Here is a 23,488-nt window from a genome sequence, read left to right on the forward strand (position 1 = left end):
TAGTATTCCATCGCGTATATATACCACATTTTCATTATGCATTCAATGGTTGATAGGCTGACTCCAGATCTTGGTTAATGTGAACAATGCTGCAATAAACATGCAAGTGCAGATAATCTTTTTGACATGCTGATTTCATTTCCTTTTGATGCATCATAGTAGAACTGCTGGATCATATGGTAGTTCTTAGTTTTTCAAGGAATCTCTATACTCTTTTCCATAATAGCTATACCAATTTACATTGCCACCAACGGTGTATAAGCATCCCCTTTCTCCACATCCATTCTAGCAATTGTTATTTTTTGACTTTTTGATAATATCCATTCTAACTGGGATGAAATGATATCTCATTGTGGTTTTGATTTGAATTTCCCTGATAATTAGTGATGTGGAATATTTTTCATGTACCTGTTGGTCATTTGCATGTCTTCTGAGAAATGTCTATTCAAGTCCTGTGCCTGTTTTAAAATCACATCCTTTTCTTTTTTTCTACTAAATTGAGTTCCTTATATATTCTGGATATTAAGCTCTTCACTGTCAGAGACATATTTTGAAAATATTTTCTCCCATTCTACAGGTTGTCTCTTTACTCTGTTGGTTATTTCCTTTGTTGTGCAGAAGGTTTTTAGTCTGATGTAATCCCATTTGTCTATCTTTGCTTTTGCTGCTTGAGCCTCTGAGGTCTTATCCCAAAAATCTTTGTCCAGACCAATATTACAAAGTATTTCCCCAATGTTTTCTTCTAGTAGTTTTATAGTTTCAGATATTACATTTAAGTCTTTCATTCACTTGGAGTTGATTTTTGTCATTGATGAGAAATAGGGGTCCAGTTTCATTTTTCTGCATGTGGCTATCATTTTTCCAGCACCATTTATTGAAGAGACTGTTCTTTCCACGAAGTGTATTCTTGGTAACTTTGTTGAAAATCAGTTGACTGTAAGTGTGTGATTTCTGGGTTTTTTATTGTTTCATCTACATGTTTGTTTTTATGCAAGTGCCATGCTTTTTTGGTTATACAGCTTTGTAGTATACTTTGAAGTCAGGTAGTGTGATGCCTCTAGCTTTGTTCTTTTTGCTCAAGATTGGTTTGGCTATTTGGAGTCTTCTCTGATTCCACATAAATTTTAGGATGGTTTTTTTCTATTTCTGTGAAGAATGTCATTGGTATTTTCATAAGGATTACATTGACTTTGTAGATCACTTTGGGTAGTATGGACATTTTTACAATGTTAATTCTTTCAATCCATGAACATGAAATATCTTTCCACTTGTTTGTGTCCTCTTCAATTTATTTCATCAACGTTTTATAGTGTTCTTTGTAAGGATTTTTCACCTCCTTGGTTAAATTTCTTAGGTTTTTTATTTATTTAGTAGCTTTTGTAAATGGAATTGCTTTCTTGAATTTTCAGATAATATTGGTGTACAGAAACACTACTGATTTATGTAGGTTGATTTTGTATCCTATAACTTTACTGAATTTATTAGTTCTAACAGGATTTTTTTTTTTTTTGAGGAGTCTTTAGGGCTTTCTATATATACAATCATGTCATCTGCAAACAGGGACAACTTGACTTTCTCCTTTCCAATTTGGATGCCCTTTATTTCTCTTACCTACTTGCTGCCTAGAACTTCCAGTATTGTGCTGAATAGAAGTGGTGGAAGTGAGAATCCTTGTCTTGTTTCAGATTTTACAGGAAAAGGTTTCCAGGTTTCAGTTTTTCCCTGTTCAATATGTTAGCTGTGGGTTTGTCATATAGGGCCTTTATTGTTTTGAGGTATGTTCCTTCTATACACAATTTGTTGAGAATTTTCATCGTGAAAGGATCTTGAATTTTATCCAAGCTTTTTTCTGTGTTGATTGAAATAATTGTATGTTTCTTCCCCTTGATTCTGTTAATGTGATGTATCACATTTATTGATTTGTATATGTTGAACCACTCTTGCATTCCTGGAATAAATTCCACTTGGTCATAGTGAATGATCTTTTTAATGTGCTGTTGAATTTTGATTGGTTTTATTTTGTTGAAGATTTTTATAGCTATGTTTATCAGGCATATTGGCCCATAGATTTTTGTGTATGTCCTTATCTGGTTTTAGTGTCAGGGTGATGCTGGACTCAGGTTAAGTTTGGAAGAACTCCCTCTTCTTCTGTTTTTAATTTTTTTGGAATAGTCTGAAAAGGATTGGTATTAGTTCTTCTTTAAATGTTGGATAGAATTCTGCAGTAAATGCATCAGGTCCTAGGCTTTTGTTTGATGGGACACTTTTGACTATGGATTCAACCTCATTTCTTATTATTAGTTTGTTCAGATTTTCTGTTTCTTCATGATTCAATTTTGATAGGTTGTACATGTCTAGGAATTTATCCAGTTCTTTTAGGTTTTCTATTTTGTTGGCATATACTTGTTCATAATAGTCTGTTATTACTGTGTTATCAGTTATGTTTTCTCTGATTTCAAATCTCTGATTTGAAACTTTTGAAAATTTTAGTCTAAGTAGAGGTTTGTTAATCTTACTCTAAAAGTAAGGTTTTTTTGTTTTTTTTAAAGTAGAGGTTTTATGTTTTTTGGGACAGCATCTTGCTCTGTCACCCAGGCTGGAGTGCTAGGCTGGAGTGCTAGACTGGTGTGTAGTGGTGTGATCATAGCTCACTGCAACCTTCAACTTCTAGGCTCAAGCTATCCCCCTGCCTCAGACTCCAAGTAGTTAGAGCTACAGGCATGCATCACTATGCCTGGCTAATTTATCTTATAATTTTTAAATTTTTTTGTAGAAATAGAGTTTCTCTCTGTTGACCAGGTTGATCTCAAACTCTTGTCCTCAAGCGACCCCCCTGCCTTGGCATCCCAAAGTGTTGGAATTATAGGTGATTTTGTTTATCTTTTCAAAAAACCAACTGTTTTGTTGATCTTTTGTATTTCTTTTAGTCTCTATTTTGTTATTTCTATTCTGATCTTCATTACTTCTTTTCTTCTGCTAACTTTGGATTTAGTTTGTTCTTGTTTATTTTTATTTATTTATTTATTTATTTATTTTTACATCCTCGAGGCATAACCATGGGTAGTTTGAGATCCTTTTAATTTTTTGATGTAGGAATTTATTTCCTCTTAGAACTGCTTTTGCTGTGTTCCATGGGTTTTGGTATGTTGTGCTTCCACTTTTCTTTGTTTCAAGAAATCTATTTTAATTTCCTTTTTCTTTTTTGACCCATTTGTTGTTTAGGAGTACATTTTTAAATCTCCAAGTATTTATATAGTTTCCAAAGTTTCTCCTGTTATTGATTTCTAGTTTTATTCTGTTGTGGTCACAAAAAAGACTTGACATAATTTCAATTTTGTAAAAAACATTTGTTTGGACTTGTTTTGTGGCATAACATATGTCCTATCCTGGAGAAAGTTGCATTTGCAACAGAAGAATGTATATTTGCTCTATTGGGCGGAATGTTGTGTAAACATCTGTGAGGTCCATTTGGTCTACAGTATGGTTTAACTCTGATGTTTCTTTCTTGATTTTCTATCTGGATGTTCTGTCCATTGCTGAAAGTAAGGTGCTGAGGTCCCCTATTATTATCGTTTTGCTGTATTGACTGACATTTAAATAAAATTTCAAGAGTGAAGGTTTCATATAATTAGGGCCTAGGCTTCTCACACATAAGAGATACCAAGATTTATACTCATTTGCATCTCTACAATAAAACTTATATTTTAAATACACCTCTGTGTACACCCTGTGATTTTTTTTTTTTTTTTTTTTGAGGTGGAGTCTTGCTCTGTCACCCAGGCTGGAGTGCAGTGGCACGATCTTGGCTCACTGCAACCTCTACTTCCTGGGTTCAAGCGATTCTCCTGCCTCAGCCTCCCCAGTAGCTGGGATTACAGGTGCATGCCATCATGCTGGGCTAATTTTTATCTATTTTTAGTAGAGACGGGGTTTCACCATGTTGACCAGGCTGGTCTTGAACTCCTGACCTCAGGTGATCCATCCACTTTGGCTTCCCAAAGTGCTGGGATTACAGGCATGAGCCACCGCGCCCAGCCCATCATGTGATCTTTTCGTTGCCACTCTACCTTGGGTTGAATTCACTCCTCCCCTTGTGGAGAGTCTCAGAGAAATTCCAGTCTGTCACCACCTTCTATCATTTCAGGTTGTTTGAATATTTCCTCACTTGCTTAAGAATTTTCACCAAGTTTATGTTCATACTTCATAAACTTCGTGTTTCAACCACTAACATATATTCCCCAATGAAAAGAGAATTTATACATTCCTATAATTAAAAATTAAACAAATACAAAATGTAAATTTAAGTCAAGAACACTGAATCAGAGAAGTCTAGAATTTTTGTTATTATTCAACGGGACAGTTCACTGTCATGGGATTAGGAACCATGGTAAGAAGTCAGGTTAATTTAGAGATTTGTGTGGTGTGTGTGTATGTGTTTGTGTTTATGCATGAGAAGCAGCACAAACCACCAGCAAGATGATTATTTTTTAAAGTAGCAGGTGTTTAGGCTTCAATAAGAAATCCCTCTAGAGCAGGGGTTGACAAATTTTCCTGTAAAAGGATCAGAGAGTAAATATTTTAGGCTTTGTGGGTCACATACATCTCTGCCATATATTCTTCTTGTTTCCAATCCTTTAAAAGCCATTCTTGATTCCCGGGTTACACCAAAACAGGCTATTTGTCCATTGCCACTCTAGAGGATCACATTGGCTAACGGTACTAGTGTAATCTCTTCTCAAAGCAATAGCAGCTAATTTTTCCAATTAGCCACTATATATAATGATGCTCCTTCCTCTAGGCTTTCAAGAATAAATGTGTGAGACTAGTCATCAGGAAGCATCAGGTTCTCAGACACAGATTGGCAAATTGGATAAAGAGTCAAGATCCATCAGTGTGCTGTATTCAGGAGACTCATTTCACGTGCAAAGACACACATAGGCTCAAAATAAAGGGATGGAGGAATATTTACCAAGCAAATGGAAAGCCAGCCAAACTAAGCTTCATAAGCGAAGGAGAAACAAGCAAATGCTGAGAGATTTTGTCACCACCAGGCCTTTCCTGAAGGAAGCACTAAACATGGAAAGGAACAACCGATGCCAGCCACTGCAAAAACGTGCCAAATTGTAAATACCATCAACACTATGAAGAAACTGCATCAACTAACAGGCAAAACAACCAGCTAGCATCATAATGACAGGATCAAATTCATACATAACAATATTAACCTTAAATGTAAACGGGCTAAATGTCCCAATTAAAAGAAGCATGAGGTTCTCACAATTTTGCTTCTAGGTGCAAGTGACAGAAGCTTTTTTTTTTTTTTTTTTTTTTTTTGAGATGGAGTCTCAATCTGTCCCCCAGGCTGCAATGCAGTGGTGCAATCTCAGCTCACTGCAAGCTCTGCCTCCCGGGTTCAAGCAATTCTCCTGTCTCAGCCTCCCAAGTAGCTGGGACTCCAGGTGCCTGCCACTACACCTGGCTAATTTTCATATTTTTAGTAGAGATGGGGTTTCACCTTGTTGGTCAAGCTGGTCTCAAATCCTGACCTCCAGTGACCCACTCGTTTCAGCCTCCCAAAGTGCTGGGATTACAGGCATGAGCCACTGTGCCTGGCCAACAGAAACTTTTAATTGGTTAAATGTTTAATCAAGTATCTGAGTTAACCTCCATAAGATGCTTCATGGATGACTTCCTCACTCTGTGTCTCTCTTGCATATCTATGTATATCCTGAAGCATTCAGGGATTCCAGTTTGAAAAGCAGAAATGTATCTGCTTGGGGAACAGGTCTGATTTTCTCTGTGAACAGAGAGGTTAATAGAGGGGAGGAGGATGCTGCTATGCAGTTGGAAAGGAGAAGGATGTCTGCCTATAAAACTGGGTTTTACATCTTGCTCTGAAACATTATTTGATATGTTTAGATTTCCCAGGGATAGTAAATTATCCTCATTTGGGGTGTTTATGATCTATGAAAGGCAAAAATTATATAATGACTCAGTGAGTTTTATCATTGCTGCTAAATTAATTTTTGGTTAATTTCCTATCTGGGAAAATTAAACAGACTGCTAATGTTCTCTCATGACTTGAAGGATCAAAAAGCTACAAAGTTAACCAGAAGGGTGGGAAAAGCAAACAGAATCACTTTGTTGTTTCTGTGAAAGACATGAATCCAGAGGTTATGACTTCTAGAACACTGAAGGTAGCTATGAGCTCTTGAACTTGAATTCCAAATAGGAGCAACAGCAGGTGTGAAGAGCAACATAAAATTAGGAAGTGTGGCTACTTTCTTAAAACAGAGGTTAATCTTAATCCAACTTCCAGCTCCACTCCCCACAGGAACAAATTACACTGGCCCTTGTCACTGCATCACACTGAGAGTCAAGTGGGTGTGAATCTCCAAATCCGGCATGGGGCTGCTCCCATAGATTTTTATACATCCCTCTGCAGGAGTGAGCTCCTCCTCTGTCTCTTCCCACTGGCTGAGATTTGCTGGTTTGGAGGTGAGAAGCTGCATATGCAATCTCAGAACAGAAATAAAATTATTTTTCTGAGTACAAATGCCATATATTTGTACTCAGTACCTATTATATTTATGAGTATATAAATATAATATGTACTCATATTTTTCTGAGTACAAATGGTTTAATTGGCTAGGACATGCGGTGAGTAAAAAACATGCTGTTTCATCTAGCAGAGCATAATATTAGACCAAGAAGAGCCACTAGAGATCACTCAACTGATTTTTTTTTTTTTTATGGACCTAAAGAGTTTATGGCTTGGCCAAGGTCGCTTAGCTTAGAGGCAGAGCTGGGACTAGAACCTGGGTCTCTAGACTCCTAGTATAAAGTTCATTTCACTGCATAACATTGCAGGTTAATTTGCTCTGACAGTGGCAGTCTGTAATGTCAGCCTCTGTCAACCTGCCTGACTTTCTATCACAAGAGGGTACTGAGAGAATACGATCAACTCAGTAACAATCGACTGCCACTAGAGAAAAACAACAGACACAGTTTAGAGCACATGCCCTGCTGGTCTTTGGTCAGAAACTCTGTCCTTGTTTATGAAGGAGAATAGCAACAACTACCGAAGTATCAAATCCTCATCTGAGATCTATAATTTCTGGTCAATAGATTCATAAATTGAATTATTAATTCATAACATTTTTTACAATAAATCATTCAACTTATATGAAAGTTTTCTATTGTTTAGCTCTCAGGGAAAGAAAATATATTAAGTGTGCCAAAATGTTTGCTAGTTAACCAAATGAATTATTTTATAATAATGACAAACATCTTCAAATATGTATCATCTATAAATTAACCTTTCATACGTCAGGTATGCATAAAAGCCAGGTACACTGGGAATATCAAAATGCTTTCAATGTTTATTCAAAACCCAGCCAAAAAATGAGTGTCCTGGGACAAAAAGATGTCTAACTTCTTCAAATCATGGGAAGTCGTTACTGTTGTGGAGGATAGCTATGCAAATTATGTTAAAAACACTTGGGAATGATTTCTTGGCTAGTTTTCAAAGAACTTCTGTGACAGAACAATTCAAACACTGTTCCCAATTATCAGTTTCCTGAAAACAAGAATCTCTGTGAGCTGAGAGCAGAACCATTATCTTAATATAACCAAGATGAGAATTTCAATTTAGAGATTATAATCTGAAATTCTTATTTCTAAAATCTTCATCTGAAAACGAATGACGCCCCTGTTACTTTTATTGGAATTGTTCTCAAGATTTAGTATAGTTACTGTTGGAAATGTCATCAGTATTGATTATAAAAACCAAAATGCATTTACTTAGCTATCAGATACTCTGAGTACCTGAACAAACACCATCACTATTTTTCATTGCCATCTAAAACCAAACATGGAAAGCAACATATTTAATTTGGAATCAAGACTTACTATTGTGGTAGACCAGAGTCTTTATTAGAAGTGGCTTTATTAGAAATGGCTGCAGTAGGAATCTTTTCAAAAGATTTGCAAAACCTGCTGTTTGGAGAGAGATTTCCTAAGATACTGTATTATTATATTGAAGGTTCTCACTCTAAGTTGGACAATTCAGATAGCCAACATGTTCTCTGAATAGGAGAAATTCCATTCTGGAGGCTTCATCAGAGCCATTTTGTCAAGGTAAGGAGATAGTAGCTGCTTTTTAAGATAAGCAAATAATATAGCCTACTAATTGGCGGGGGGTGAGGTGAAACACATTTAGGAGAAGAAATAAATTTTTCAAGGGACATCTAAAAGCCTTACTGCACATCCTGCTGTTTAAAATTAAAAGCTTCTAGATTAGACTTGGGAGTTCCAACAGCTACAGTCAAGAGTGCAGCGGAAGAGATCAGGTGTAGCAAACGTAGCAAACCACAAGAGGGGAGTTGTTACTTAGCAACCTCAGCAGGAAGGGCTGTGCAAGTTGGTCAAACCCGTTTCCCGAAGAAAAGTTTTGGTTGAAAGCTGCACAGCTGGCAAGACGTTCAAGGAAAAGAAGGAAAGAAAACCCTGAATAGAAATGAGTTAATTGTCTTGCTGCTTCATACAGTTAATATAACCAACACGTCTTTCTAAGATAAAAGCAAACTTCAACCAGAATTAAACAACAACAACAACAACAACAACAACATCATCATCATCATCATCATTGGTGTTTCAGGAGTCCAGGTAACATTGTACAGGGAAAAAAAAAAACCCAGAAAAATAAAAAAAAAAGTCATAAGTAGATTATTTCTCTTTTGATACACACATACACACACTTCAACATATCCATATTTAAACATCATAATGTAGCATCAAAAACAAAGAAAATTTCATTTGTTTGTTATTTTATTGGAAGATTGCTTTTTAAAAAGAAAATAAAAGAATCTGAAGATTCTTTATCTGAAGCCCTGTTTGGTATTTATTTTCAGATAAAGTCAAACAACTATTGCCAAGATGACTGAATGTGAGAATGCTTTATCTGCAAATGCTAAAGATTACACTATTAAGGAAAAAAAAAACTTTACTAAATTTAGGAATAGAAAAGCTGTTGGAGTTTTGTGGCAATTAAATTTTATTTTGAATTTGGAAATTAGAACAGACTGGAATGCTGAATTCTATTATAGGACAGCATGAATGAACTTGAAAATAAATCTATTCTTACCAGCAAAGAAAATAATGAGAGAACTACATAACTCTCGAGTTTATTTAAAATCCATAAGCTAGGCCAGGCACGGTGGCTCATGCCTGCAATCCCAGCACTTTGGGAGACCGAGGAGGGTGGATCACCTGAGGTCAGGAGTTCAAGACCAGCCTGACCAACATAGTGAAACCCCATCTCTACTAAAAATACAAAAGTTAGCTGGGCATGGTGGCGCACGCCTGTAGTTTCAGCTACTTGGGAGGCTGAGGCAGGGGAATTGTTTGAACTTGGGAGGTGGAGGTTGCAGTGAGCCAGGATTACACCACTACACTCCAGCCTGGGCGACAGAGCAAGACTCTGTCTCAAAAAAAAAAAAAATTAAAATTAAAAAAAAATCCATAAGCTTCCAGCTCAAGAGAGTACATTCTACTACAGTGTAGGGTTCAATCTAACATGTTTCTATCTTAAATCTCATCTAAGTCCTCATTTGAATAGATCTATAGTCAACTACAATTGCATGGCATGAACTCCAAGAACAGAAACATAATAATAGTTAATAAACTGGAAATTTGCTCACTGAAAGCAATTCTTAATCTTAGCATAACTTTCAGGAAATCTAGTCATTATAAAATAAATAAATATAAAATGCCATCTCCCTCTTACTATTTCTGTAAAAATAAATTTTTTAAATCATATAGCTAATGTTTCTATTAGCCAATTTTAAGTTCCTTTCTAGAGCATGCTACTTTAAGACTATTATTAAAATAATAATTGTATGAAAAATACAGAATGAAGTATAAAATATCTTTTAATAATATATGTATATACTCCAAAACAACCTGAAATACATATTGCAGTAAAGTTACTCCAGTCTTTCAAAAATTCTAATAATATTTAAATAATATTTTAAAAAATTCAATAATACTTAGGGGTATTTGAAAGATTAAAGATAATTTTATGAAGATGCTTCACAGATCAGCAACTTCTCTAATATGTAAGCCAGTAAATTTGCTTTGGAAAAATTACATGTTGATAAATCTTTCCAGATACATTTTCTGTCGACTGACACAAAATATATTTTATTTAAAATTAGGATTGTCTGGAGCTTGGTGGATTTAATTATTTGTAATTGCCCAGCTGTTGTCGGCCTGTGGCCATTTTATGACAGTGGTATCTACTGCGTGGGCCAGGTTCACCTGTATATCTTCTCAAACACAGATTTAATGTGCTATTGATAAAACCATTACTCGAACCAAATTAAAGTCTGGGCTGATGTATTGGTCCACAGGGAGCTGTCAGACATGAAAGGAGTAATTAGTATTCATTACTTCATACTCCACAACATTCCAATTATTAATGAACTTCAACTTTTGGACTATGCTATATCTATCACAAACATTTCTCAGACATTCATTATTAGGAATAAACTAATACTGGTTTAAAACAACAACAACAACAACAACAACTCCCCCAAGCAAACAGAACTAGAATAACAAAAACGCTACTGATAGCCAAAAACTTTCTGAGGGATGTGAGTTTCTCAAAGGAGGATGGTGTTATCCCACCTGAGTTTGAGGACATGATAAAGACATTCTGGGTGAAGGTGGCAGCTCAACAGTCCCTGTAGGTTGTTTTCCTGGCTCTCTCTTTTCAATTCTATCTCTTGTCTTTACAATACCAAGGAAAATGCTTGTAAACCCACAAGTTACATAGAGATAGTTACATAGGAAAAAAAAAGAAGATAGAGAAAACAAGTAAAATGTTCATTGTTGGAGGTAAACAGGACGATCCATTATAAAATTTACAAACATGTAGATTAATTTTCAAAAATTTTCTGTTCTTGTTATAACACTGCAAATAGGTAGCTCTATTATTAAATGAATACATAGCAACATTTTCCCATTAATTTTCTTTTATATTTTCTCCCAAATTTTATTGCATTAAAAAAAGAAAAATAATTCCTATTTGTACCAATCTAATTTTTATTTTACCACATCTCCTTCTACTTTGCGTATGTATGAATACTTTTTAGTTTCTCTCTTTTCTTTTAAAGAGTTAGATGAGGAAATAAGAAAGCCTTTATTTTGTTTTAAAGATACTTCTTATCAGGAAAAAATAATGCAATAACAAAAATATCAAAATTTATTCAAAATGCTTTTTAAGAAAATGACTTTTATAGATTTAGGGGGTACAAGTGCAGCTTTGTCACCTGGATATATTGTGTGGTGGTGCAGTCTGTGCTTTCAATGTAACCATCACCCAAAAAATACACATTGTGCCCATTAGGTTACTTCTTATCCCTCACTCCCCTCCCACGGTCCACCTTTCAGAGTCTCTAATGTCTATTATTCCATCAAAACACTTTTTTTTTTTTTTTTTTTTTGAGACGGAGTCTCACTCCTTCGCCCAGGCTGGAGTGCAGTGGCACCATCTTGGCTCACCGCGAGCTCCACCTCCCAGATTCATGCCATTCTCCTGCCTCAGTCTCCCGAGTAGCTGGAACTACAGGCGCTCGCTACTACATCTAGCTAATTTTTTGTGTTTTTAGTAGAGACGGGGTTTCACTGTGTTAGCCAGGTTGGTCTTGATCTCCTGACCTCATGATCCGCCCACCTCGGCCTCCCAAACATCAAAGCACTTTTTAAGCGTTTGTAACAAAACTATTTTGAAAGCTTAGAGTGCCCTCAATTTGTTCATTCAAAAATTAAAGTGGGAAAAAAAAGGAGGAAGGAATAGTTCGTCATAGGAAGAGGTGGCTAATAGTATTAAACATGGGAAATCTTTTGGATTATAAAAACAGCAGAAGCATAAAAGTCTCTCTCAGTTCTCTGAAAGACTCCACAATTCTTATATACTACTAGTGAGCATGTACATTTCTAAACACTTTGGAAAACAATTTGGCATTATCTTTTAAAGTTGATTGTGCATACGTTCTATAACCCAACCATCCTACTACAGAATATAAACACTGAAGAATCTGTGTTCCTGTAGTTGTAGGCATGAATGTGTGTACCTGTAGATGTATACATGAATGTGTGTACCTGTAGATGTATACATGAATATTCAGTAATATTCAGAGCAGCATCACTCATAATAGCAAAACATCCAAAAATAACCAAAATGGCCTTCAATAAGAATGTTAAATAAATTGAGGAATAGTCATATCATTGAATATTACAGTAATAGGCCCAGTGTGGTGGCTCATGCCTGTAATCTCAGCACTTTAGGAGGCCAAGGTGGGCAGATCATTTAAGGGCAGGAGTTCGAGACCAGCCTGGCCAACATGGCGAAATCTGTCTCTACTAAAAATACAAAAATTAGCCAGGCCTGGTGGCAGGCGCCTGTAATTCCAGCCACTCGGGAGGCTGAGGCAGGAGAATCGCTTGAACCTGGGAGGTGGAGGTTGCAATGAGCCAAGATCGTGCCACTGCACTCCAGCCTGGATAACAGAGCAAGACTCTGTTTCAAAAAGAATATTATAGTAATGAATTTGCAAGAACTAGAGCCAGAAGCAGCAATGTAGATTAAATCTTAGAAACATATGATTGAGGGAAAAAATCAAGTCCTTTTAAACTATATACACCATAATGGTGTTTTTATAAAGCTCCAAAAGAATATGTTGTTTCAGAATATACACACATATGATAAAACATTATTTTAAATAAAACAATGAAGTGATAAGCAACATTCAGAATCTTCACCTTCCTATGTCTTTGATTTGTATGTCCCTGATGACTAAGGATGTTGAGCATATTTTCATGTGCTTATTGACTATTTGTAGTTCTTTGGAGAAATGTCTATTTAGATCTTTTATTTATCTTTTAATGGGACAGATCTTTGATCTTTGTACACCTGTCACATTCTAGAAACTTGACTAAATACATATTTGACTGAATTAAAAATAAATTTTATGTATGTTATTAAAAATATTAAGTAAGTAATATTTACTATGTCCTCTCTGTTAGGCTTTATGGAACTGATCATATCATTACAATATGTGAACACTGGCTACCTTTGGAAGTGGAGGCAGAATTGTCAAGGAGGGGAGCACAAAGGTAGCTTAAAGGATATTGGCAATAATTTGAATGGCAGATACATGTCTAATTTATTATGCTTTATAACTTCATATATTATGTATTTTATAGGTATCAGTAATAAATAATAAAATTAAAACACACTAAAAACCCAAAATACTTCTCCTAGGATGCACCTAGGATAGGACATTTTTTCTGCCTCTTCTCCGTGCCAAGCTAGAAAAGGAAAGTCTTCTCAATTTAGCAATTGTTTGCGTGTGTTTATTAATTTTAACAAATTTACCCTTAAATGGAAGGTGTGTCCTCTAGCTTTATACAGGAATCTCTTAGCAGACTGTATATCCTGAACAGGCTCTAGGCTTGTCCAAGCTTTGTACATCATCAAAAGAGAACCCTAAGGTCATCAGGTTTTAGCAGGCACCCTCAGGAAGGAAACCATCTTTGGTGTTCCTTGTCTCTCTGAGTTCCTGCTTTTTGGTTGCACTTTTTTTTTTGTCAACTCAGTAACACATTTCGAAGGGTGTTCTTAATATTTTAACTAACATATTTAGTTTTTTTTTGAGTATTTGAATACCTAATCCACCTAGTAACAGAAATAAAAGTTTTATGTTTGTATTGTTCTGTTTCTGTTTTGGTTAACCACCTTTTTAAAGGCACACAGTATATGATTCTTATCCACAAAGAACTTATAATCAATTAAAGTTATGTATGAGTGAAAAAAATTAAGCATATTATAAGGGGGAGAAAAAATGGCAAAATGACACAGGGAAAATACACTATGTAAAGGAGATATTAAATAAGGAAAATTAAAATTTCCAGTTAATATTTAACTGCTATTGGCTAAATAACAGTTAAATCCTAAATATAGTGAATTTAGGCTGTGAAAAGAAAAGTTAAGTAAAATAACATATCACAGGAGGGGGGATTATCTGTGTCAAGAAGAAATGAAAGGCCTGGGCTATATTATGGGAAACTGTAGGTATGAAAAACATAGTTTCCAAAACATTGATGGGGAAATAAATGAGGCTTAGGAAAAAACTGAGGGGGGGAAGAGTTAGACTAGTAAAATGGCACTCATAAAAACCCTACCAAAAGATAGTAGTGCCTGTTTATTTGAAAAAGCTTGTTAAAAGATTTTGGGGATAAGACCTCAAAAAGAACAGCAACAAAAGCAACAACATACAAATGGGATTACATCAAGCTAAAAAACTTCTGTACAACAAAGGGAACAATCAACAGAGTGAAGAGACAACCTCCAGAATGGGAGAAAATATTTGCAAACTATCCTTCTGATCAAGGATTAATAACTAGAATATACAAGGAACTCAACCCGATAGCAAAAAAAAAAAAAAAGCGAATAATCTGATTTAAAAATGGGTAAAAGACCTGAGTAGATCTTTCTCAAAAGAAGACATACAAATGGCCAACAGGTATATGAAATGTACCCAACATTATTAATCATCAGAGAAATGTGAATCAAAACCACAATGAGGTACCATCTCATCCCAGTTAGAATGGCTATTATCAAAAAGACAAGAAATAACAAATGTGAGAAAGGGGAACACCTATACATTGTTGGTGGGAATGTAAATTAGTACAGTCACTATGGAAAACAGTATAGAAATTCCTCATGATTATGCCACATGATCCAGCAACATGGCTGCTGGGCATATATTCAAAATAAATGAAATCAGTATATTGCAAAAGTATCTGCATCCCCACGTTCACTGCAGCAATATTCACAATAAGCTAGTTAAGAAACCCTTTTGAGTGTCCAACAATGGGTGAATTGTGATACAGTTTGGATATCTGTCCTCTCCAAATCTCATGTTGAAATGTGGCCATCAATGTTGGAGGTGGGCCTGGTGGGAAATGTTTGGGTCATGGGGGCAGATCTCTCATGAGTGGCTTGGTGTCCTCCCTCCCTGTGGGAATGAATTACCTTGAAATATGGTTGTTTAAAAGAGCCTGGCTCCTCCTGCCCACTCTCTATTGCTCCCTTTCTTGCTGTGTGACATGTCTTCTCCCCGTTTACCTCTCATCATGATTGTGAGCCTCCTGAGGCTTCACCAGAAGCAGATGCTGGCACTCTGCTTCTTTTTTTTTTTTTTTTTTTTTTTGAGACGGAGTCTTGCTCTGTCGCCCAGGCTGGAGTGCAGTGGCGCAATCTCGGCTCACTGCAAGCTCTGCCTCCCGGGTTCACACCATTCTCCTGCCTCAGCCTCTCCGAGTAGCTGGGACTACAGGCGCCTGCCACCACGCCCGGCTAATTTTTTGTATTTTTTAGTGAAGACGGGGTTTCACCGTGGTCTCGATCTCCTGACCTTGTGATCCGCTCGCCTCGGCCTCCCAAAGTGCTGGGATTACAAGCGTGAGCCACCGCGCCCGGCCGGCACTCTGCTTCTTGTACAGCCTACAGAACCTTGAATTAAATCAACTCTTTTTTAAAAAAAAAATAAATTATCCAGTCTCAGGTATTCCTTTATAGCAATGCAAAACAGATGAATACAAATGGGCAAAGAAATTGTGGTATACATACACAGAGAAATACTATTCGTCCATAAAAAGGAATGAAGCTGTCATTTGCAGCAACATGGATGGAACTGGAGAGTATTATGTTAAATGAAATAAGTCAGGCACAGAAAGACAAATATGGCATTTTCTTACTCATATGCAGGAGCTAAAAAATCAGGTCTCATGGAGGCAAAGAGAAGAATGGTGGTTACAAGAGGCCAGGAAGGGAAGTTGGCAGGGGAGGTGGAAGATAAGGAAAAGCTGGTTGGTGGGTACAAAAATACAGTTAGAAGGAATAATTCTAGTATTCTATAGAATAGTAGGAAAATTATAGTTACCAATAATTTATTGTATATTTTAATATAGCTAGAAGAGAAGAACTGTAATGTTCTCAACACAAAGTGTTTGACACGATGGATATCCCAATCACTCTGACTTGATCATCACACATCTTATACATGTATCAAAATATCTCATGTACCCCCAAAATATGTACAACTATGATGTAGCAATTAAAAAAAACACAAAAAAGAGAAAAACCTGTTTAAGAAACTAGGTTTTCACATAAACTTCATATAGCTATAAGGTATGCAAGAGGACATTAATTAATGTCTCTGGGTCCCCATTTTTCTCATGGGAAAAGAGCAGAGGGAAAACAGGGTACCCTGTGCTTTTCTGGCTATATGGAGTCTCCCTAGATAATCACATCCACCATGATGGCATAACTGCTTCTCCAGATAGGTATTCCCCAATCTACATGGTCAACCAACATCCTTTTACTAAGCTCCATATTCACATATCCAACTGCTTTTTAGACTTCTGTTTTAGAAATGAGTGTTAAAGAACTACCTCGACCTTTGCATGTCTAGTAAGAGAAATTATTAGTTCTTTCCCTACACTTACTCTTATTCCTATATACATCTCTCCATAAAGCACAGTATCATTTACCTGACAGAAGGCAGAAGAAAACATCCTTAAATCTTCCTTTTTCCCCACCATAATATCCAATTAATTACCATAAACTGGTGGTAATAACTCCTTGATATCACACTGATTTGTCCCCTCCTCTCTTTCCACTGTCACCGCCTAAGTTAAGGCTCTTACCATGTCTCAAATGGATTACTGCAATTATTTACTAACTAGACTCTGGCTCTAGGTCCACATCCCTTCAGTCAATACTTTTAGAAACATTCATCTGATCACATTGCTTCCAGTGTGCTCAAGAGTTCTTACTAGCTTCCCCACTGACTTATGATCATGATTCTCAAGTGAAAATATGGAGACTCCAGGAAGGCATGGTCCCTTAGTCAAAAACAACTGGTATTACCAACTAGTGTAACCGATAAAAACAGGCCCCTTGAGTGTATTTAGGAGGGGTTGGAAATTATCAACACTAGGCCAACCTAGGGATCAACTAAGGAAGTCTGTGCTCTGGGTCCTGCTCTCCTCTCCAGTCTCATCTGTCCCAGTCCACATCCTTCTCTCTTCCTCCCCAGCACAGACTCTCCACCCATTTGGATTCTATGTGCAGTTCCTCAAAGCTGTTGGATTGTTTTGTGTGTTTGACTATTTGAAATTAGGGCTCTCTGTCCAGGATTCTCTTTTCCCACTTGTCTACCTCACAAATACCTACTTAACTTTTGAGCCCTGCATTAAACAAAATGTAATCAAAGGTAATTTTTTCCAAGAAGTCTTTCCAAGTCTCCACTATGGAACTGACAACTCCTTGCCATGTATACGTCTATCACCACACCAATGGTTCTGCTGTACATTCAGTGATTGCTTATAGGTCTATCTTTCCTTATGGAAATGTAGCTTCCTCAAGTGCAGGGTCTGTGTCTTATCACACTAAATCTGCAGCCCCCAGTATAGTACCTGGCATATAGCAGTGCTCAGAGAAGGTTTACTCAATGACTGACAGGATATATAAGGACTCCACTGGCACTCACAGTCTCTGGGTGAAGATACTCTAAAAACATCTGCATGGAAGAGGGAAGGAAGAAAAGCTGATGATACAGAGTTGAGATTCACCCTCAAACAAGTGGTTGTTCCCACACATAAGGGTCTAGGAGCCAGGATTAAGGTAACAACTGCATGCAATCAGTGCCATTTGTTACATTCCTAACAGATTATCTTTAATCTTCTTGGCCTTAAAAGACATGTTAGAATGATATGATCAATTCTACAAGGCTTAACAGAGAGTACATATTCAGTAAATATTATTAATTTGAATTAAATTGTTCTGGCCTGATATTTTGTGATGAAGACTTGAAGCTCTATGTAAAATCTGTTTCTAAAATAGAAGACCTTTAGAATCCTCACTGATAGTTAACTACATCCATACTGAGAATCATGACTCAAATTTATCAGTCTTTGGAAATTTCCGATTATCCAACTATATATGTAATAAGAGTCATCAAATTGCTTACACCTAAATTGTGCTATTGAAAGTTGAAATTGAAGCTCAGAGAACATGCATTTCACTGATAAAAATTTTAAGCCTTTATAATAGAGTCAGAACCTTAATAACAAGGATTTCACTTCAGTGACATTCAAGATTTTACACTATATTTTTAACACATCAGACACAGCTACAATTATATTTATGTTAAGAGTTGCAGTTTGTCAAGTGGCTTGTTAGATTGTTCTAAATGTGTGCCTGGGTAAATTTTGGTTTATTAAACAATTATAAGTTGTCAGTCACCCTAAATGGATTTACTTAGTGATTGTATGATAAATACCATACTAATCAGTTAGAGACCAAGAAGTTAGTCACCCTGATGTAGGCCTATTTCCACTTAAAATTGACAAGAATAATCTAGTGATGAAAAAGGGGACAGATACCTTAGAGGGAGAGCGTGGGCGTTAAGAAAGAACAGGGTGGGGGAAGTTCTGAAATTATATATCTTTGAAGAAAAAAAGAAGAGAGGGAAGGAAATTCAGTGAATTAAGTCTAGTGAATGTTGGTTGTGTGAAGAGGCATAAGGAGTCTCTGGAGTGCCAGTTTCCCCTATGCCCACCCAGACTTGATTGAAGACACAATTGCTGCACCTGACCTTTCACACATTCATAGGAAAGTGACATGACGACTCTTCAGAAATGGCTTCAATGCCCCTGAGAGAATGTCCTGGAAAGTATATTGTCTTGGGGGAATGGCAGTCTCTTAGAAAGTCACATATAGCTCCTGGAGGGGTAGGGGGAAGTATTTCTCTGTTGTTGACAATCCAACACTGTTGGCATAAGGGATGATTTCAGGGATCCACTAATGAACTCTCCTTTTCTGAATGGTTACATTTTAAGTATATTAGAAAAAACAGAGCTAGCACAGTAAACCCATGCTGATTTTAAAAAATAGTGAATGGATTTAAAATCTAGTTAAAGAAAAACATTAAACAGGGTACAAGTGATATGTAGATAGGCAGCCATATTCAAGGTGTTCTGCAAATTACTGAAGTTAGAGAAACATTGGTATACATTTAAAAAGAGGCAACTATTCTCAGATTTATAACAATACGTTTTTTTGGCCCATGAATCAGAAATTGGATAAAACAAATCTAAATCCACCAAATAAATAGTCTGAAAGTCTGGATAATGTTGCGGTTGCTTTGGTCTTGGAGTGTAGGTGCATGAAATGGAAACTCAGAAATATCACTAAGATTTCAATAGACTGCTTGACTATGAAGCTAAGAAATAGACGCTGCTGCTGAAAATCATTTAGCACGATATATATGTGAGAAATTCAAGAATACTTACTTTCCTTTTTTAATTGTGTTCCTGCCAAGTAGTGGATCCAGGACTGGATCTATCGTTTCCTCGAGATTTTCAATTAAGATGACATCACCAAAGGCCAAAGCAGTTTCAATGGCATTCAAAAACCTTAAAATTCAGTGGGATTTGAGATAATAAAATGGAAATTGGCACAAAATGTTCAAAATTTTTTAAATGATCAAATTATATTTAATGTAGATATTCTAAATGGGACAAACTTAGAGAAAACTATTTTATAAAGTAGTAGTTTCCTTCAACTAGATTACACAGAAATTAAAGATGAGATTTTAAGATGCTTTTTAGTCATATTTTCCAAGTGAAATTTAATAGTTTGAACTAACAAATCTATGTACAGATTAGTTGCTTGTAATAGCAACCACAGTTGAAATAAGTGTAAGTTACCCAACTATCATACATTTAAATTCATTTGATGGGTCTTTTTTAAGCAAAGTTTCATGTATTAAATGCTTTAAACTTGATCAAACTTTTATTTTTTAAAACCTTTAAGTTTAGTCACTTAAAATGGTGAGCTATCATTTTATTTTGGTCTTACTCTCCAAAAAATATCTCCCTACCAAAAATAATTTTCTCCAAGTATTCAGATAAACAAAAACTACATTAAAAAATATAGAGATGGTGGTCTCATTCTGTTGTCCAGGCTGGAGTACAGCAGCATGTTTATGGTTCAATGTAGCCTCGATCTCCTGGACTCAAGTGATCCTCCTGCCTCAGCCTCTCAAGTAGCTGGGACTACAGGTAGGCACCACCATACCTGGCTACTTTTTTTTTTTTTGGTAGAGATGGGGGTCTCACTATGTTGCCCAGGGTGGTCTTGAACTCCTGGCTTCAAGCAATCCTCCTGCCTCAGCCTCCTAAAGTGCTGGGATTATAGGCATGAGCTACTGCACCCGGCCTAAGAACTACATTTACTTGTATAACTACAGAAATTTCTTATTTCACTCTATGTATAAAAAGAGGATGGAAGGATCAAGTGAAATATCCATAGTTCTAAAATAATTTATTCAACATTAACTGAATAGCAACTGCATACAAGACAGCTTTCTATCTATCAGACAGTATTATCATGATGACTCAGTAACAGAAATTCTTGGAGTAGATTCAATTCTCAAAAGTGACATGTAACTCTTGACTAAGACAATAAATTAACTTCAGGCATCCAATGTTGGGACTTGTAGCCATGTTAAGATCCTTCTATAGGCAGAGTATAGATTTAGAAATATGACCGTAAACATCATTAAGCCTGGAGGCACCCTTGACAATTCTTGTGTTACTATCCAAACACTCCAGAGAAGGAATATAATATATATCCATTCTTGGCTTCAGAAAATTTACCTATTTTCCCCCACAGACACAATGTTTGTTCTAACCTTCAATCTTATCTCTTCTTCAGATAATTGGATGCCATCCAACAAGAATGCCTTTTCAACAGAGATACTTTATATGAAACATGAACAGGCAGATAAACAAATAGCACCAAATTGTAATACACCAATATGGTGGAGAGGTCTAAGAAACGTCACGCCTTTATAAAAATCAGACCCACTTCACAGCAGGTAAACAGAAAGCCAGTGTCTTCAAACTTCACATACCCTTTCTGGCCCAAATGTGTGACTTTCAGGTCTGTTCCATACTTATTCTTGATCCACTTAATTCCCTGTTGCTGGGGATCTATCACCAGAGGCCAGCGCTCACAGTGTGTTAGGATAGCAGCATTTTCGGTGGACATTCTGTCACTGGGCAGTCCTTCGTTATTCCAGGCGGCAATTGTAGCATCATCCGTCAACATGGAAATCAAGTCCAGGCCTTCGGTTAGTGGAATGGAAACCTTTAAAATCAGAGTTGAATGCAACAAATTGGCCATGTGGCAGAGAGAGGAGACAGACAAGAAAAGAAGAGAACAAAGCCATAAGAAAGTAACTCTAGGTAAACATGATAATTTTCTGTGGATTCTCAGAAGCCAAACACAACTCATCATTAGATGCAGTTTGACTTGATAAATCCAGTATTTACATCTCAGAATTCTGTCAACTGTGGGATTCAACATCGATTTTATCAACTGCATCTCCTGGGCTTCAGCTGAGAGAGACTTTGCCCCATACTTAGGTAAGAGTGAATTTACACCCCAAGAAGAATGGCAGGACAACAGAAATGTATTTGCCCATGGAGCAATCCACGCCCCCCACCCCCACATAAGCAATGCTAAAATTCAGTATCTTGCTCAGGCACTTCATTTTTTTTTCTACAGACCAATGCTACAAAGAGATGACCTCTCTCTCTGGGATGGGTTAATGGAAAGTATTCAGTTCACTGGAACTCCATCATCTCCTCAGTTGTGCAAAGGAACTTAGGATGTCACTTCTAGGCTGAGAGGAAATTATCTATGCCTTGATTGCATTGCAAAGTAAGGGGTTGGGGAGGGGCAAGCGAGGAGGGAGGGGCAAGTGGGGTGGAGAGGGCAACCCATTTTAAAGAATAAGGATATTTTATAAAAATTGACAACAATAAATAACATTGTGGCAAAAATTGTGTTAAAGAATGTATATGTTTACTCCGCCAGTCATCAATCACCAAACATTTATTGAGCATTTTCTACGTACATGAAACACTGTCTAGAGACACCAAAATGTGCAGGACGAATACCTAGCTAGCCCCCTAGCTTGGTGGGGTGGTTAACATGGAAGCATGCCTCTATAAGAGACTGTAGTAAGAACCCTACCTGTAGTAGGTAGGGGAGGCTATATCAGCAGTAACAGTTTGGTTCATTGGTTTGTCACAGAGCTTCAAAACAAAATGCTGAAAGGATTCCCACATTAAGGCTGGGATGCAACTTGATATGAATATAGGAAAAGTAGCGCAATATTCTTACTGCCTCTGACTACGATGTTATCTTAAAAATGAATCAAACCTTATCTGCTAGTGATATTGAACAAGTCTTGGTATCTGGCTTGATACATAGTTCCCTTAGAGACATAGGCAATTTGATCTTTTAGAATAAGCACTCTTCTATTGGCAAGAGGTATGTGCTTTAATTTGTTACCTTCTACTTAATACAAACAGCTGAAACAATTAGGGGCTGTAACTTTGATTTCTGAAGCTAAAAGGACTAACAGAAGGGGCACCTGCAGATCTCATACGCAAAATCAACAGTTTGAGTACCCACTCTGTGCAGAGTAGAGAGCCAGGGATCAAAGAGAATACCAATCTCCCCCTTTTTTCCTGGTCAGTAGGGGAAATAAAACCCAGTTCAATATAAATGAAGAAATAAAACCCATCTTAATATAAATGAAGACACCTACATTAAAGAATATCATAACTATAGTGACTACTTTGAGACTCAAATTTTTAGGATGTTTTAATAGTATTGTGTCCAAATAACCAGCAGCATAGCTACATACAGATTTTTTTCATAAAAATATTTTTTGAAAGTTATAATACAGGCATCATTTTCACATTAATATTAACCTAAATGTAGGGTGAGGAAAATAAGCCCCATTTCATATACAGGCATGCACCATATAATATTTTGGTTAATGATGGACTGCATATACAACAGTGGTTTCATAAGATTATAATGGAGCCGAAAAATTCCTATCACCTAGTGACATTGTAGCCATCATAACGTTGTAGTACAATTACATTATTTTAAAAATAAATGTTGTGTAGGCTAAGTGTACAGTGTTTACAAAGTCTACAGTAGTATACAGTAATGTCCTAGGCCTTTACATTCACTCACTGACTAAACCAGAGCAATTTCTAGTTCTGCATGCTCCGTTCACGATAGGTGTTCTATGCAGGTGTACCAATTTTAGTCTTTTATGCTATATTTTTTGTGCATCTTTTCTATATTTGGATAGATTTAGATGCACAAATACTTACCATCGTGCTACAATTGCCTACAGCATTCAATAAAATAACATGCTGTGCAGGTTTGTAGCCTAGGAGCAAGAGGCTATGCCATGTAGCCTAGGTGTGTAGTAGGCTGTCTCATCTAGGTCTATGCAAGTACACCAAAAGGCATTTCTCAGAA

The 23,488-nt window shown here is 36.6% G+C and overlaps 1 protein-coding gene across 1 annotated transcript in view; it reads right to left on the reverse strand.

The window, feature by feature from the left end:
• DNAH11 (dynein axonemal heavy chain 11) overlaps positions 1-23,488 on the reverse strand; it is a 363,007-nt gene that overhangs the window by 71,031 nt on the left and 268,488 nt on the right. Inside the window, exons 64-65 of the mRNA XM_058446556.1 lie at positions 21,051-21,286; positions 19,426-19,548 (exon numbers count right to left, since the gene is read on the reverse strand). Coding sequence (XP_058302539.1) covers positions 19,426-19,548; positions 21,051-21,286 — 359 coding nt within the window. The remainder of the gene's footprint in view (positions 1-19,425; positions 19,549-21,050; positions 21,287-23,488) is intronic.

This window comes from Hylobates moloch, unplaced genomic scaffold (genome assembly GCF_009828535.3).
Source record: "Hylobates moloch isolate HMO894 unplaced genomic scaffold, HMol_V3 SCAFFOLD_1, whole genome shotgun sequence".
Lineage (NCBI taxonomy): Eukaryota > Metazoa > Chordata > Mammalia > Primates > Hylobatidae > Hylobates > Hylobates moloch.